We start from the raw sequence: 16476 nt of genomic DNA on the forward strand, positions 1-16476 counted from the left end.
GAGGGCTGGCTCCTCACCACTGTCACACCCCCGCCCGTGCAGAACAGATGCTGGGCGGATGCCTGGCCTGGTGCTACGCGCTTCTGGGGATAAGGCTCCTCTGCAGCCTCCTGGACATCTACCGCCAGCCCTACCCCAGGGAAGTCCCCTCCGCCAGGCCAGGGGCCTGCTCCTCTGACTCCTGATGGGATCCTTATCTCTCTGAGGTGGGACACACACCACTCCGACGCCCAGAGTACACCTGGGTTCCAAACACCCGGCCACCATCACCTGTCATTAACGCCCTGGCTCCCGTGTGAATAGCCTTGGGCCTGCGTTCTTATAGATGGGCTTTTCCTCTCTGGTTCCACGTGGGCCACAGCGCCAGCCCCGCACTCTGCCCAGAGGCGTGGAGTGGGTGAAAGGGTGAGTGGCGGGAGCGTGCCCCTGCAGGCAGGAGGGGCGTGGGAGGTCCTCATGTCTGCTGAGTACCCACAGCCAACATCTCACACCATCATCCCAGAAAGCCACTAGCAGGCATTTTCTTCCCTGGGTGCCTTGGATACCAAGCAGCAGAGCTGGGACTCAAATCTGGTACCCCATAGCTACAAGACTGGATTTGAGCCTCAGATGGGGAACAAAATGAGGACAAAGACAAAGCAGGCTGAGGAAGCCCAGGAGGAGCAGCCTGACTCTGCTGTAGAGGGGAAGGCTTCCTGGAGGAGGTGACGCCCCAGGCACAGAAGAGGAAGGAGGAATATTAGGCAGAGGGACCGGTGTGCACAAAAGCAGGGGCATGGAGGAACCAGCCCCTCTGCACCGTGAATGCCTTAGTTTGTGTCTGTCGGCCCTCCCAGCCTGGACAGTCCTGGAGCAATGGGCCAGGAAGGTGCTCAGAAAACACAAGGTGACTAAATGAATGACAAACAAACTAACAGTGTTAATGCCGCATGGGCACTCTTATCCCACAGAAAATTTCTCATTGGCTAAAAGGTCCCTGGATCAAAGGCAACAGGTCCGTGCCCTGGCATGTCCTCCCTCTCACCATCTGCCACTCCAGCCCTCCCCAGCTCTCGTGGCCCATCTTCCGGGAAGCCTCCCTGACTGACCCCAGCCTGAGCACAGCGCCCTCTTCCTTGCATCCTGTCTGCCTGATCACATCCAACGCTGTCCTGCCGGCCATCCCGGTCCCCTGAGGACAGGCACTATCCACTCCACTCCCGTCCCTGTTGGTCCCAAGCCCAGCCTTGCCCCAGCCTGGGCCACCGAGGCCGTGCAGGGTCTTTTCTGACCTCCTCTGTCAGTTTGGACTTCTTCTTCAAGGTCAAGTGCACCAGTTTGTGCCTCACGCTGCTCTTCTTCTGCCCCTCAGGGAGCTGGGCCTGCCGGACAAACAGGGGTCAGAGTCAAACGACTGGACCGAAAGTAATGACAAGAGCAGCTGACAATGTGGTTAGAATTGTCTCACCTCCACACTAACGTGTACCACCCCCACCCCATCAGCCAAGTGACAAATGGGAAAACTGAGACTGAAAAGTATAGTAACCCACCCACCGCCTCCCAACAAGTCACCATTGAAGCTGGCTCTGACTGCAAAGCCTGTCTGCCCTGCCACGTGGCCTCAATCATGGTCAGCACTTTACAGTTTATATCAAGCTCACACTATTCATTCCCAGGAGTAGACAGGGGAGGGCAGGGGTCAGGGAGGTGAGGCAGAGGCAAATTTTAGGATGCTCCTTCTCTGGGGATGGCCTGGAAGGGACCTTGGCCAGAGGGCACCTGGGACTCACCTCGCCCTCGCCCTGCAGGGCCTGAAGCTCCCTCTTGTATGTCTTCTTGCCCAGAGTCTCATAAATCTTGGTCATCACAGGAATCTTCTCGCTGCCGTCACTCATGGCCGTGTGGTACTTGGGCTCAGGGAGGTCCCCCATGAACCGGAGGATAGTGATCCAGACCGCCAGGGCCGCCTGGGGACAGACCCATGCCAGTCGGAAAGCCTGAGCGCAGCATGTTGCTAAGGCCATCAAAATGACCCAGGGGTGGGGGAGAGGCTGGAGAACCCCACTCCCCCCAACCGGAGGAGGACCACTGAGCTGAGTGCCTTGTGGGTGTTCCTCGGGGCCTTGCCCTGTGGCCCCGCCGCAGGCTGGGTGCGGGATGAAGTCAGCCCTGGTCCCTGCACACCTGGGACCCAGCCCCTGGGCACCCACGCTGCCAGCACAGACAGCCCCAGCCCTCACCAGCTGGTCGCCCTCATCGTCGTGGTACAGCAGTGGCTGCTTGAGCGGCCGCCGGGTGTAGGTGTGCGTGGTCGTGCCCTGGAAGTAAGTGGCACCGAACTTGGCGAATTTGTACTCGGAGAGGTCCTCCTCATCCTCATCAGGCAGGGGCAGGGCTGCATCCAGGTCTTCCTCCACCATCTCCCTCCGCCCGCGCTCCAGGTCCTGGGGAGACAAAAGGGGTTCCCCGCCATAGGGGCAAATGGGGCTGGGCTGCAGTCCCCCAGCCTGTCCCTGTAGGGCCGGCTCTTCCTCCAGAAGTGTAGGGCGCTGTTCATCCCGTTCACTCCCCAGACAGCGCCCATTGCAAGGCAGATCCTCAATACATGAATGAGTAAAGGTTTGTGAATGGCCCTGGAGAGGGACAGCGATTGGCCCAAGGTCATATGGCAGGCTGGTGGCTGGACAGGGCCTGGGACTGCAGCCCCGGCCCAGGTCATCACAGCTGCCTTCTGCTCAGAGGGGACCACGTGGACTTTAACACAAAGGGGCACAAGAAGAGGGACGGCACCACACTGGGGCCTGTCCCAGCCCCTTCCCCAGCTTGGTACCTCGAAGCCACTAGGTGCCTGGCCCTCCTGGCCTGGCAGGCCGCCCGAAGTCCCCAGGAAGCCAAACATCTTGTCCACCATGTCCGAGTGATTGACGGGCTCGTGGCGGGCCCTCTCCATCTGCTCCAGGAGCTCCTTCTTCCGCCGAGCCTCCTCCTTCTCCTTCAGCTCCCGCTCTGCGTCCTCACGCGCCAGCTGGGCCAGGCGCTCCTGCGGGGTGGGGGTGATGCAGCGTCAGGGAGCAAGCCCCCCGTGGGGAGCCCACGGGGGCCCCTGCAGCAGCCAGGCCAGAGTCCCAACCTCCTCGGGGCCTCCTGACCGCTGGGAAGGACGGAGCCTCGGGCCTCTCCACCCTGGGACACACCTGCTCAGCCCTCACAGCCCAGTGCAGACAGATGCCCGGTGCTGAGCCAGAGACAGCTCACAACAAGCTCAGACAGTAATGTCACCTGCCTGCCTCAAGGCTCAGCTGGGACCACCTCCTCCAGGAAGCCTGCTCAGTTCTCCCCACCCGAAGGGGACCACACCAACCCAAAAATCCAAGAGCCACCGGGTATAGGCTCTAGACCACCACTGTCCAATAGAAATATAACGCAAGCCGCATATGTAGTGGCTACATTCAAAATAGTTTTTTAAAGAATAGGTTAGATCAACTTTAATAATGTATTTCATTTAATCCAATATTTCCAAAGTATTATCTTGACATGTAATTAATATTTAAAAAATAGTACTGAGGTATTTTATATTCCATTTTTTTTTTTTTTTTAGAGTCTTCAAAATCTAGTATGTAATTGGGAATTCCCTGGCAGTCCAGTGGTTAGGACTCGGTGCTTTCAGTGCTGTGGGCCCGGGTTCGATCCCTGGTCGGGGAACTAAGATCCTGCAAGCCTCGCTGCGTGGCCAAAAAGAAAAAAAATCAAGTGTGCATTTTGCACTGACAATGCTTTGCCCTTTCAAGTGCTCAGTAGCCACACATAGCTGGGGGCTCCCACCCCGGCTCAGGCTGTTTATCCTGTTACAACACAGCTGAGGGCCTGGACCCGCTCGCTCAGGAGCCACAGCCCTCTGGCCTGGCCTGGCACAGAACAGGCACCCAGCGCACGAAGGAAGGAAGGTCGCGTGGACAGAGGCTGGACAGCCAGTGTTGGCTGAGGGCTGCTGAACCAGTGAATGGATGTCTAAGGAGTCGGCACATCCCCAGCTCACCTGATGCTTGCGTTCAGCCTCCTCCTTGGCCTTCTTGGCGCTCATCTCCTTCCGGAGCTTCTCCTCCTCCGCCAGCCGCATTTTTTCAGCCTCCAGGCGCCGCAGGTACTGGGGGAGGGAGCGGCAGGGTGCGCGCCAAACCGTGTGTGACTGTCACGGTGCTTCCCGCCAGCTCGACCCCACCCCACCCCGGCTGAGTTCTGGGACTGGGAATGACTTTGCCAAATAATTTGGTAGAGGGAAACTGAGCCACATGCGAAACCCTCCAGGTGCCACAGCGGGTTGGGGGCACCGCTGATCCCAAAGCCAAAGCAGGCTCACCTTGGCCTCCCAAAGAGTCACAAGAGGGACTGGGCCCCTGGCCTGTCCCTGGCTGGAAAGAGGGAAATGGGGGGTCCAGTCTCGTGCATGCCTCCGAAGAGGTAGAGCCCTACATCCCCACCCCCCGACAGGCTCAGGCCACACGTGGGGCGATATGTCGGCCTGAGGTGGAAGAGCACGCCTCGGAGGACACACCTGTCACAGGGCTCAGAGCTGTGGCTGCTGTGGACCTGGGACCCTTACCTCAGCCCTGAGGCGCCGGTGCAGCCTGCGGGCGATCATGCCCCGGGCGTAGGCCTGCACGGTGATCACAGCCCAGAGGCGATGACGGAAAGCCTTGCGCACCAGGTAGGCGCGGCAGCGGGCCTGGAACCCGATGATGCGCCGGCGGGCCAGGCAGTACTGCTGGTGCAGCTTCCGGGAGCGGTGCAGGGCCTGCAGCCGCAAGAAGCCCAACCGCATCTGCAAGGATGGCCACCAGCTCAGAACCACTGCCCTGATTCCAGACCAACCCTGCCCGTGGAGGTCACTGCCCCGGGCTCCACTCTCCAACCTGCAAGCCCCAAAGGCACAGCTGTCTCCTCTCAGACCGAAGTTTCCCAGGGAGTGGCCTTGGCTTTCCCTGAGATGCGGCCCCCCCAAGAGACTCCCATCCTCAGACCAGGAGTGGGCCTCCTTCCTGTCCACCTCCCCAGCCCCAAGGCCAGTTCCTTCACAGAGGTCCATGTGACACACCCATTCCTGGCCCCCTCTGAGGTGTTTAATAACCCAGGTGCTCATCACCCACCAAAACATTCCAGAAGAAAAGCACAAACATTGCTGACCAGATGGGGAGAGCTGCAAAAACCAGACTCGGACTTTGGGCTGGAGGAATGGTAGGGGCTGGCAGGGTGGCAAGAGGCCAGCCAGGCCCTGCAAACAGGTAAGTCCTGCTGCTATGGCAACAGGGCCAGGTTCAAAGGCTTCGTGAGGCAACAAGCAGCTCCCTCGAGGAGGCTCACCAGCCCGTAGTTCCTCCTGCAGTTGTGGCCCCGCCAGTGCCTCTGGATCAGCGTGGCAGCATTCTTCAGCTTCAGGAAGTTGGACCTAAAACAGCAGCATAATGCAGGAGGACCTCTGCCAGGGTTCGGGTGGGGTTTGGAATTAGGAGAGCAGGGCTGAGTCCCAGCTCTGTGTCTCCTTGGCTCCATGACCTTGGGCAAAGGCCTATAACTTCTCTGCACCTCAGCTTCCTCATCTGTAAAATGGGCAGAATAATACCTGCCCTGCCTGCCTCACAGCCTTGTCGCATAAACCCAGTAAGGTGGACATTCAGAAGGTTACTCATGAATAAATGTATGAGTAGTCAGTAAATAAAGATTAAACATTTTGAAAACTGTAAACATCACTTATTACTGACTATCTAACTCCCTCATTTTATAGGTGAGGAAACTGAGACTTGATGAGGCTGGGGCTGGAGCCCTGGTCTTCTGACTGAGTGAGCACCATGCTGTTCCCTGTGCACACTAGGCAGCTTCTACAGGCTGACAGTCACCTTCAACCTGATGGAGGACGAGAGACCACACATCAAACAGCAGGTGTCTCCTGAACGTAGAAATAAATAAGGGAGGAGTGAAGGATGGCTACGTCAGTGTGGGTGAGCCAGCAAGCCAATTCCTGGATACACACACAAACGAGGGCACAGCCGTGGGAGGGGGCGGACAGATGGATGCAGGGACAGGTTGATGGACAGACAGGTGGATGGATGGACAAAGGATGGCTGGACAGATGGACAGACGGATTGAGGGACAGGTGGGTGGATGGATGGACAAAGGATGGCTAGATAGATAGACAGACAGACAGATGGACAAGTGGGTGGACGGATAGAGGAAGGGAGTGACCAGATGAACTGCAAAAGATGCAGGCTGTGGGATTTTTGTGGAGCCTGAATCACACTCCTGAGTCAGCCCTGCCCATCTGTGAACTGACACAGCTGTACACATGCCCCTTACATGGAATATGGGACACACTTTGTAACTCACAAAATCTCAAATTTCCTCTTTGGGAAATTTCATCAGGCATCTGAGACCAACAGAGGGTCCACTTGTGTGCCTCATGTGCCCACGTGTGCAAGCCTGTGTATAGGTGGGGGTACTGTGTTACTGGGCACGGGGGCACAGATGGGTGCACGTGCCTGAGTGTTCAACCCTGTTTGCATGACCCTGTGTGCACGTGTGTGCATGTTTCTGTGTGTGCACATGGGTGTTTTTTCTGTGTGTGCACATGGGTGTTTATTCCGTGTTCACGTGGGAGGAACGGTGGTGAGCCAAGCACACGCACACACATACACACACACATGCGGGCTGAGGTGGGGAGAACTGGTCCAGGCACGAACCTGTCTTTGAACCCCCGGATGACCTTCTGGAGGAGGATGACTCTGTCAGTGATGGCCTTGTCCCGTTCCACCTCCAGCAGCATGTCGTGGTGGTCCTGGAGGGCAGAGCTCCTGAGCGGCGCCCCTACCAACCTCTCCAGTCCCAGAGCCGAGGCCGCCCAGGTGGGCCCCCTCTTCCTTCATTCAGAGCCCAGGCCTAGGGCTCAGTTGGGCCCCAAAGGCTCCCAACCCTGCTCTGGCCCCATGGGGCAGCCTCTCACAGCCACAAGTACAGACAGGTACTGTCGTGGTGGATGCCAGAGGTCTGGGAGGGACAAAGGGAGCAGGAGGGGCCTAATTTGACTGCATGGAGTCGGGGGCCCAACACACACTGGCTTCATCCTATGGCCATCTCTACCCGAGTCCCAGCTCTTCTAGGTGCTCTGTCACATCAGCTCCTGGCCTGGGCCAGGCCACCATTGTTTCTCTCCAGGATCTTAGAAACAGCCTCCTAACCAGTCTCCTGTCCTCTGTTGCTCCCCCTCTGGCCTTCCCTCAAGGACAGATCTCACAGAGATACCCCACTGGCTCCCGGGGTCAAGCCTGGTCTCCTCCCCTGGCACCTGGGTCCTCTACCATCAGGCCCTGCCCACTTCTCCAGCCCCCTCTCCTTCTCACTCCTGAGCCCCTAACCCTCACTCCAGTTGGACAAAACTCATGGTTCGTTCAATACATGAATCAAATATCTCCATGTGCCAGCCATGTGCTAGGTGCTGGGGTGAGGCTGCAATGACCAGGCAGACCTGGGCCCTGTCCTGGGGAATCTCAGTCTGGTGGGGGAGGGACATCCATCAGATAATCACAGGACACATCACTTGGGGACAGGGCCCAGCACAGAGGGGCTGCTCAGCCAAGGCTTTCTGAACGAGTGAGTGAATGAATGAGAAGCAGATGTTTGGGGTCTGGAAACCACTACTGGTTTCTGAAGAGCCCAGAAAAGTGAGGATGTGGAGGATGGGGACAATGATGTCTCTGGCACTAGATGCCATCGTGCTGCACGCCTTCCCTCCCTCACCCATGTGGGCTGGGCATCAGAACCACAGTCTGGAAGCCCTGCTCTCCACTCCAGGGCAGCGCCTGACCATGGGCACCTCACCTCTATGTGCTAAGCCTCTGAAACGGTCATAATAATTCTACCTCATGGGCTGCTGTGATGACTAAATGAGTGATGATGGACAAAAAGCCCCCACTGGGGCCTGGCCCACGGAACGTGCTCTCCAGGTGGCAGTTGTGAGACATACAGGCAGGGAACAGTCAACACATTTTTCCGATGAGGAAATGAAGGCTCAGAGAGATGAAGGCACTGGCCCAGGCCCCTCAGCCAGGGAGGAATTAGACTAGACCCCAGGACTCCCTCCAGCGCAGGGCTGGCTCCCCCGTTCCCTCTCCCCAGCTGTCCTGGGCTGCCTGGGCCCACCCTATGCAGAGGAAGGAGCCCTGCCCCATCACCCAGGACAGCCAGAAATCTAGAACGGCAGAAATGGAAATGGAGAAGCCAGCGCTCACGCTGTCCCTGCTCTAGCTGCCCCGTCTACGCCAGCTCCAGCAAGCTCCCCCGGTCCAGCTTCCTGCTCCCAGCCCTGCCCCTTCCCCGACTGCCCAGCCCCCAAAGTCCTGCCCAAGCTGTGGTGGGAGCCAGAGGGCCCCAGGTGTCTGCTCGGGGAGCGTGGGAACAGGCCCGGGGACACCAGAGAGCAAGGTGAGCAGCACACGGCCGACCACAACCTCGCATGAGCCCCGCCTGGCAGGAAAAAAGGGAAGGCACCAAAGGTACACGCAAGAGCCCCCCACCACAAGCACATCCCATTTTACAGATGGGAAAATGAGGCTCAGAAAGGGCCAGTGACCTGCCCAAATTCCCAGGACAGACAACCACAGGGTCAGGACTGAATCCAGGCCTCCCTGATGAGCCCACCTCTGGCCTTCGGTTTCCTCACCCAGGGTCCCTGCTCCAACCCCACCTCCAGGTCATAGGTGCTCTCAAATACCAACTGCCCCTCCACCACCCGCTCCAACCAGCCACAGCTGCAGGGCAGGAGGATCGCAAAGGCCCAGCACGGACCCCATTCGGTGCTGCAACTCCTCTACAGCACACCCCTAGGACCTGTTCCCACCGTGACGGGGAGTTCACAGCCCCGCCAAGGCAGCCAGAGTCAGAGGCCGTGCTCACTTTCAGAAAAATCTTGGTTTTGCCAATCTGCCAGTCATCGTGGGTGCCCAGCACAGCCTCAGCCATGCGCTGACATGTCCCCCGAAGGTCATCCTGGGGGGTACATAAGAGAATGGGCGCCCTCACCAATGGAAAGGCCACCTGGTGTCCCTCCCACGGCTGGGAGGCAGGGCTCTTGCTCCAGCTCTGGCCATAACTCTGTGTGGCCGCAGCCGGGCCCTGCCTTCTCTGACTCTCACTCTTCTCCTTAGCTTGGCCCGATGATTATAAAACCCTCACCTCCAGCTAACAGCCAGGGCCCACTCACCACGTGTTAAGTCCACACCGGCTGACCATGACGATGGAAGCTCTCAGATGCACTCCACTGCCTGACCCCAATTTTCCCAGCCATACCTGAGGTGGCCGAGCTGATGTCACGCCCAGCACACTGTTCCAATGAGAACACTGGGGCCTTTGCCCAGCCCAGAGCTGTGACCCTCCCTCCCGCCCGCCTATGTCCCCAGCTCCGTACCTGCTTGTAGGCCGGCTTCACGCCGGGCAGCAGCACTCGGTACCGCTCCACGAACTCCACGAAGCTGTAGCGGATGGGATAGCCGGCTCGGCGGATTCGGATGGTCTCCATCATCCCTGAGTACCGCAGCTGGCGCACACACAGGTGCCGGTCGAACAGCTGCCAGGCAAGGAGCCAAGGGCGTCAGTGCTGGAGGCTCCCGCTGGGAGGCCAGCCCTGCTCTGTATTTTCCTGGCCCCAGACAAAGGCCCCGAGAGGCCAAGGTCACACAGCAGATGAGGAGCAAAGGCGGGACCAGACGCGACTCTGCAGTCCAAAGCCACCAAGCAGCACGGAATGAGGCCCTCACGTGGAGTGAGCTGAGTGCTTTGAGGGCACAGAGGACAGACAGCTTAATTCTCCTTGGGACATCTCGAGGGGGCTTCGTGGAGGACCTTTGCTCTAACCCTGACAGGAGAGAGGGTGCTGGAGGGGCTAGCTCATGCAAAGGTGAGCAAGCCTGAAAGCGCAGGACATGTTGGGGGATTTTATGGGGACTGAGGAGGCTAATCCACGCCATGATTATGGTTGTGCAGGTGGTGGGTGCCTTGTACAACCCCAGGGGTCGCCCTTCATATTATAGCCATCTTAGGTTTATAGTTTTTCAGACAGCTTTCTGGCTGCTGACAGCAAAGTACCTTCCTTAAGGAAGAGATACATTTTTCTAATTGGCACAAAGTCATTTTTGTGATGGCAGCAGGGTTGGTGAATGGGCTGTGAAGGACCTGAGAGGCCAGGCTAGGGAAGCAGCAGAAGGTGACCGGGTCAGATTTGTGTTTGAGAACCACGTCTCTCACTGCAGTGGGGAGGAGGACGGGAGTGGGGGACAGGAGGCAGGGAGGCAGGAGACCCAGGGAGGAGGTCCTGCAGCCAAGGGCCAGGCCACAGATGCTGAGGTCAGCCCAAAGAAGGTTCCAGAGGCATCTGAGAGCAAGAGAGATGGTGCCCAACTCCAGGGCCCCGGCCTCGGTCCCCTGGACCTCCTGCCTTAGAGGGGAGCTCGCTGGAGCCCTCTGTGACTCTCACGCCCCTGAAGACCCGGTCCTGATCCCCTGGGGGACTGGCCAGCCCACTCTGGGGAATGTTTCCGGGCAGGGGACAGGGGACAGAGTTAGCATGCGGAAGGCTGGCTGCCGCCACCTGTTTCCTCTCGCTACAGGCACTTTCCCTGGCCCAGTACTGGCCTCCCGCCTTCCGTCCCTCCCCAGACCCTCAGGCCCCAGCTTCCCCTGGGCCTCCCCTCCTATCACTGGGAAGAGACTTGTGGTAAACAACACCTCCCAGAGCTGGGGAAGGAGAGGGCTCCCAGGGAGGGGCGGCCCAGGCTCCTGGCTCTGCAGCCTCAAGCCCCTCAACCTCCCTGAGCCTCTGGTCCCACATCTTGAACATGGGGCCATAAAGGTCCCTCCCTCCTGGGCTGTTGGGAAGGTTGAATGAGGCTGTGGAAAGACCATCCATTCTGCTCCGGACACACAGAAAGGGCTCAACAGATGTTACTCAGAAAAGCCAAAAACGAAAATGTTCCCAACCAGTCAAAGGAATCCAGGAAGGGTTCCAGGAGGAGGTGGTCATTGGCTGGACCAAAGGAGAGAAGGCTTTCAAAGTCAGGGCCACAGCAAGAACCACAGCTGCCACTTACTGAGTGCCTTCCTAGGCGCCAGGCAGTTTGCATGCATTATTGCATGGAATACCCCCAGGAGGTGGGTATGATCAGTCTCATTTCCATCTGTGAGGAAACTGAGTCACGAGAGAATGAAGTGACTTGTCTACAGTCACCCAGTGAGCAGGTGGTGGAGTTGGGATTTGAATCTGGCTTGAGCCCACTACTGCAGAGTCCAGGCTCTTTCCAGGGCACCTGCTGCCTCCAGTAAATAGGAACTTTGTTCTTTAAGCCCCTCAGGGGCCCTGCCATTCCCCACAGAGCACAAAGTCTCACATGTCCCAGCCCACCCTGCCCCTTCGGCCCAGCCCCTCCCACCCCCCCAGGCTGGTCCCATCTGCCTCCCCCTCGCCCCGTCCCAGGCCAGGGCTGCTCACCATGGGCTTCTTGAACTCGTTGGGCTTGATGCAGCGCACGAAGAAGGGCTGGCAGGCACCCAGCGTGCGCATCAGCAGCTCCAGCGACCGCTTGAACTGGCTGCTGAGTGTGGGCGAGCGCTTCCTGGTCTCGGCGCCCTGGGGGGATGGACCACAGCGATGGGAGGGGCTGACCCGTGCCCCTCCAGCCCTCCGGAAGGGAAGCAGGAGGGGAGAGGTCAGCTGGTCAAGGGCCTGAGGGAGAGCCGCCCAAGGAAGCAGGCTGGCCAGGCACATGGGTTTTCCTGTCACCCGCCTGGTCTGGGCTGGAGCTTGGATCCCAGACGCACCCCCTTCTGGGAAGCCTCCCTGATCCTGGGCCCAGGAGCGCGGCACACGCCCTGGTGTGCTGGGTGACTCTGGGCAAGACGCAGCCCCTCTCTGAGTCTCCATCCTCCCTTCCCGGTATAAATGAGTGGCCAGACTTGGTCACCTCAGGACGATGGGGTCGTCTCTAGAGATGGGTTAGACAGACCTAAATTCAAACCCTGGCTCACCACCTCCAAGTCCTGTGATTTTAGGCAGGTCACTAAGCAGCGCTGAGCCTCAGTCTCCCAAATGCGAATAGTGCCATCTATCTAGCTGACCAGGCTGTGAGAGTCTGTCTCAGTAAACAGCAACCCGTGAGGGCGGCAGTGCTACCTGCACCCTCTGCCCTCCCTGTGGGATTAGCAGGTCAGCAGCAGGTGGGCGGGGCAGACCCAGATAAGCCTCCTAAGAAGGCACACAGCTGGCCTCTGGCCGCCGTCCAGCACCAAGGCCCAAGGGCCCCGTGCTCCACCAGCCACTATCTGGGTGAGCCGACCAGCGACCCCCTGCACCTCCCTGCCCTGTTGGGGTCTCCCTCTCAGAAGACTATGAAATGAGTTGGGGTCCTGGGGGAGGACCTGAGCAGCAAACAAACAGGAAGCAGAACCTCTCAGGCCAAGAAACTGGACGTAGAAACAAGATTCGATTCCAAAGCACTTTGATGTTATTGTTTTCCTGGCAATTTCTTTTGGGTGAGGATTTTTTATTAGTGAATTTGATTATTATTATAAGATCTTATATTGTAAATGAGTCATCATTTTATCTGGTATCCTGTAGCACCATAAACCAAGGATGCAGATGTCAATGTGTGAGATATGTGGGGAGAGGGAGAGGCATGTAACCCATTCTAAAGTTAGACCATACGCCCCCGGAATGAAATGAAACTTGCCAAGAAACAGCAAATGCTTGCTATTCTGAAATTTGCCATGTTTTCTATTTTAGTATTATCTGGAATATATTCTAGGATTTTGCCAAGAGAAGCTGAGGAGTATTTGCACTGGGGTAGGGTGAATGTCAGGTCTGTAGCCCCCAAGTCTGCCCCAGAACCTGATCCAGCAGCAGCACTGAGCGACCCCCAGTTGGGGGGGGAAGCTGTCCAGGGTGGGCTGTACCCAGCCTGCATTAGAGGCCTTGCCAGGAGCACGTGTGTGCACACACAGCACACACACAGACACACAACACACACAGCACACATACATAGGCACACAGGCACATAACATACAAATGTACACACATATACACAGACACACACAGATGCACACCACACACAAATACACACGACACACAGCACACACACACGACACACACACTACACACACATAACACATATACACACACAACACACACAGAAATACACACGCAGAGAACACCCGCACGCACAGCACACAAAGCATGCACACATGCACAATACATACAAACAACATACACGCACATAGGACACACCCTTCTTTGGTTTCAGTCAGCACTCTGGAACTATTCCTTTCTGTCTGTCTTCCCTGCTGGGCTGTGAGCCCCGTGAGGACAGGCAGGTCTGCCTTGTTTACTGCTGTGCCCCAGGGCCTGGCACAGCAACAATCAACAACACTTTGCTGAACTGAAGTGGTGCTGAACTGGTTGCTAGCGTCCATGGGCTCCGAGAAATTGTCCACTGCTCAAGCCACAGATCTAGGAACCATTCCCAACTCCTCCTCTCTCATATCCAATATGTCAGCAAATCTTATTGGCTCTACCTCCAAAATGGACCCAGAATCTGACCCCTTCTTACCACTTCCTCCACTGTCAGCCTGGTCCAAGCTGCCTGCATGGCTCTCTCGTTATTTCAATAACCTCCAAACCGGTCTCCCTGCTTCTGTCCCCCACTCTCCACACCGCCCTCCACTCCACTATCGACACAGTGATAGTGAGTGAGTGAGTGAGGCTGTTAAAACACAAATCCAGTCATGTCTCCCCTCCCCCAACCAGCTCAAAATCCTCAATGGCTCCCCAGTTCACTCAGCATGAATGCCAAGGTCCTCTGTAAGAACCCACATATCCCACAGGACCTGGTCCCAGTAACCTCCAGCCTCTCCACCACTTTATTCCCTCCCTTCCAGCCACCCCTGCCTCCATGCTCTTCCCAGGGCAGGTTGGGGCTTAAAAAGCACCTTAGGGTTTTGCACTTGCTGTTCCCTCTCCCTGCGATGCTTTTCCTCCAGAATGCACGTGGCTGGCTTCTTCACTTCCTCACCAACCTCTCAGTAAAGCCTTTCCTGATCCCCTGTTCAAAACTGCAAAGCTCCACCACCAGCACCCTTCCCTCCTTCATTTTTCCCCATCTCATAAGTCACCATCTGACATTATGTAATCCACTTATTTATTTGCTTATTAACTATTTTCTCCTTCTGCTAGAGCACAGGCTCCACGAGGACAGAGGTTTCTTTCTGTTTTGCTCACTACTGTGTCCCCAGGACATATGACAATGTCTGACATATAACAGGCATTCAGTAGGTATATGTGATGGAAGGAAGGAATGAGTGAATGGGGCCTATGATCCCAGGGTCTGCTCTCATTTCCCTGGCCACCTGGTTTCTGATTTGGTTTTATTTCATTGAGGGGAAAGGTCATCTTTTCCGACATTTGTTGTTTTCTGGGATAATCTGCAGATAATTAGGGATGGGGTAAAGGCAGAAGTGAGAAGTCCAAAGGTCATCGTTAAATGACGCCTCGGAGGGGATGTGAGGTGCAGGCACCTGAGCATGATGTGATCGGGGCTGGGAAGTCACTGTCAGGAGGAGCCACCTGCATAAGGAGTGAACCAGCGTCCTGTGGACTCAGGGCGCCTGGGTCATGTGCCTGGGGGTGGGCGTGGGGCGGTGTTCATGCCCTGGAAGAGCTGCCCTGCTCTGCTGCTCCCTCCAGCAGCAACGGTTGGGGTGGGGCTGCCGGGGGCGCCCTGAGGAGGCAGACACAAGAGTCAGAAGGGTGGAAATTCAGGGGCTGGGGACCTGCGCAGGACACAGGTCAGATCACCGGAAGGATGTGGGCCCTCACCCTAAGGAGAGCGCTGCGGCTAGTACACTGTCATCCAATAAACTGACTCAGCATCCACACTTCACCAAGCCCATTTCCTTGTTCCTTTAACAGAGCTATCATGTTTCCAGCAGTTACAAAGCATTTTTCCTTTCCTTGAGGCAAAGCTTGCAGATAGCACAGTACAGTGAAAAGGAGCAGGGACAAGAAAGCCTCACTGTAGCCCTCACTTGTATGTGACATTGGCCAAGTCCCTACACCTCCCTGAGACAGACCTGGAACCAATCCCTGTGTGTCACCAGCTGTGTGACTTCTCACAAAGACCTTGGCCTCTCTGGGCCACAGTTACTTTACCTGTAAGGTAGGGGCAATAGTAATTACTCACGGGGGTGCCTAAGTGGGCCAGAAGAGTAGATGTAATTGGTATCAAATCTGTCACTGCCAGGTTCTCATTCTGTGCTCCAAAAACTCCCTCCGGAGCGGGCCACTTCTGGACACCCCACAGTCTCACACTTGGACCTCTCCACGGTTCCTCAGCAAGTGGGTTCTATTCCCAGAGTTCAGGGAAGGAGGCTTAGAACAGGAAACTTCACGGAGAGGTCCCCACATGCCTCCACGGGCTTGGGAAAGAGAAGTAGGAGGAAAAGATGGGTTCAGTGTCTTCCGGGACTGCCCAAGACCAGGAGGAGTGGGTAGGCCTGGTAGGGGCTGGGCTGGCATCTACAGAAGGACAGGAAAGACTGGGGGAGAGTCCAGAGCCTCTCCTGTCTCACCAACACTGCGACCGGCAGTTTGTGGGCTTCATGGTGGGGACTGCCGGTGCTGGAGCTCCAGGCGCCTGGGCCCCTCGCTGGTGGTGGCCCTACGTTCATCCCATCAACCAGCTGGGCCACAGTGTTGGCCTGGGGCCGACCGTGGGCAGAGGGCGGAGGCCTCCTTCCAGACAACCTCCCTGCTCTTGATGCGCTGGGGGCCCTGCACTACCACTGTGGTTTTGTGATTTGTGCCAGAACTCTGCGAGGCACCAGGCAGCAGGGGGATGCCAGACATGCAGGAAGGAAGGGGGACCCAGCGTTAAGAGCGAATGTGAGAGGATGTCAGCATTAGGCAGAGAGGAAACTGAGGGCTGAGAAGAGAAAAGGGAGGCGAAGGGACGGCGGAGCTATGCTGCTGCTAAGGGTACCCAGCATCTTTGGGGCCCAGAGCGCCTTGGGAGCCACGCACGACCTGGAGCTGGTGGTCAGGACACACCAGGGATGGTGTTCCAGGGCCTAAGCAGGTCAGGGGGCACGGAGTGGCTTCTAGTCCCAGCTCCCCCAGATGTTGTGACTGGGAGTGAACCACACTCCATCTCTGAGCTTCAGTCCCTCATCTGCAAAATTCAGAAAATACCACCTGCCCCTCCTGCTCCACAAGGTTAATCAGAGGATCTGACTGAGTCATGGACGTAGAAACCCTTAGTAGGGCCTGATGGAAGGAGCAGGCCTTGATGCCTCCAAGAGACTCCGTGGAGGCAGAGAACTTGGGAGAGAAGGGTTCGAGTCCCAGCCCTGCCCCGATACACTGGGCAAGTCTCACCTCTTTTTCTAGGACTCAGTTTCCTCCTTTAAGAA

The 16476-nt window shown here is 57.1% G+C and overlaps 1 protein-coding gene across 7 annotated transcripts in view; it reads right to left on the minus strand.

The window, feature by feature from the left end:
* The window catches only part of MYO7A (myosin VIIA), a 107554-nt gene that overhangs the window by 51616 nt on the left and 39462 nt on the right, over positions 1 to 16476 (minus strand). For all 7 annotated transcript variants that reach the window (XM_082410309.1, XM_082410306.1, XM_082410308.1 and 4 more), the window contains 11 exons: positions 11507 to 11644; positions 9431 to 9589; positions 8920 to 9012; positions 6711 to 6805; positions 5338 to 5422; positions 4580 to 4798; positions 4016 to 4123; positions 2810 to 3019; positions 2220 to 2423; positions 1770 to 1946; positions 1272 to 1361 (listed from right to left, as the gene is read on the minus strand). In XM_082410309.1, coding sequence (XP_082266435.1) covers positions 1272 to 1361; positions 1770 to 1946; positions 2220 to 2423; positions 2810 to 3019; positions 4016 to 4123; positions 4580 to 4798; positions 5338 to 5422; positions 6711 to 6805; positions 8920 to 9012; positions 9431 to 9589; positions 11507 to 11644 — 1578 coding nt within the window. The remainder of the gene's footprint in view (positions 1 to 1271; positions 1362 to 1769; positions 1947 to 2219; positions 2424 to 2809; positions 3020 to 4015; positions 4124 to 4579; positions 4799 to 5337; positions 5423 to 6710; positions 6806 to 8919; positions 9013 to 9430; positions 9590 to 11506; positions 11645 to 16476) is intronic.

This window comes from Balaenoptera physalus (genome assembly GCF_965194825.1).
Source record: "Balaenoptera physalus genome assembly, chromosome: 10".
NCBI lineage: Eukaryota > Metazoa > Chordata > Mammalia > Artiodactyla > Balaenopteridae > Balaenoptera > Balaenoptera physalus.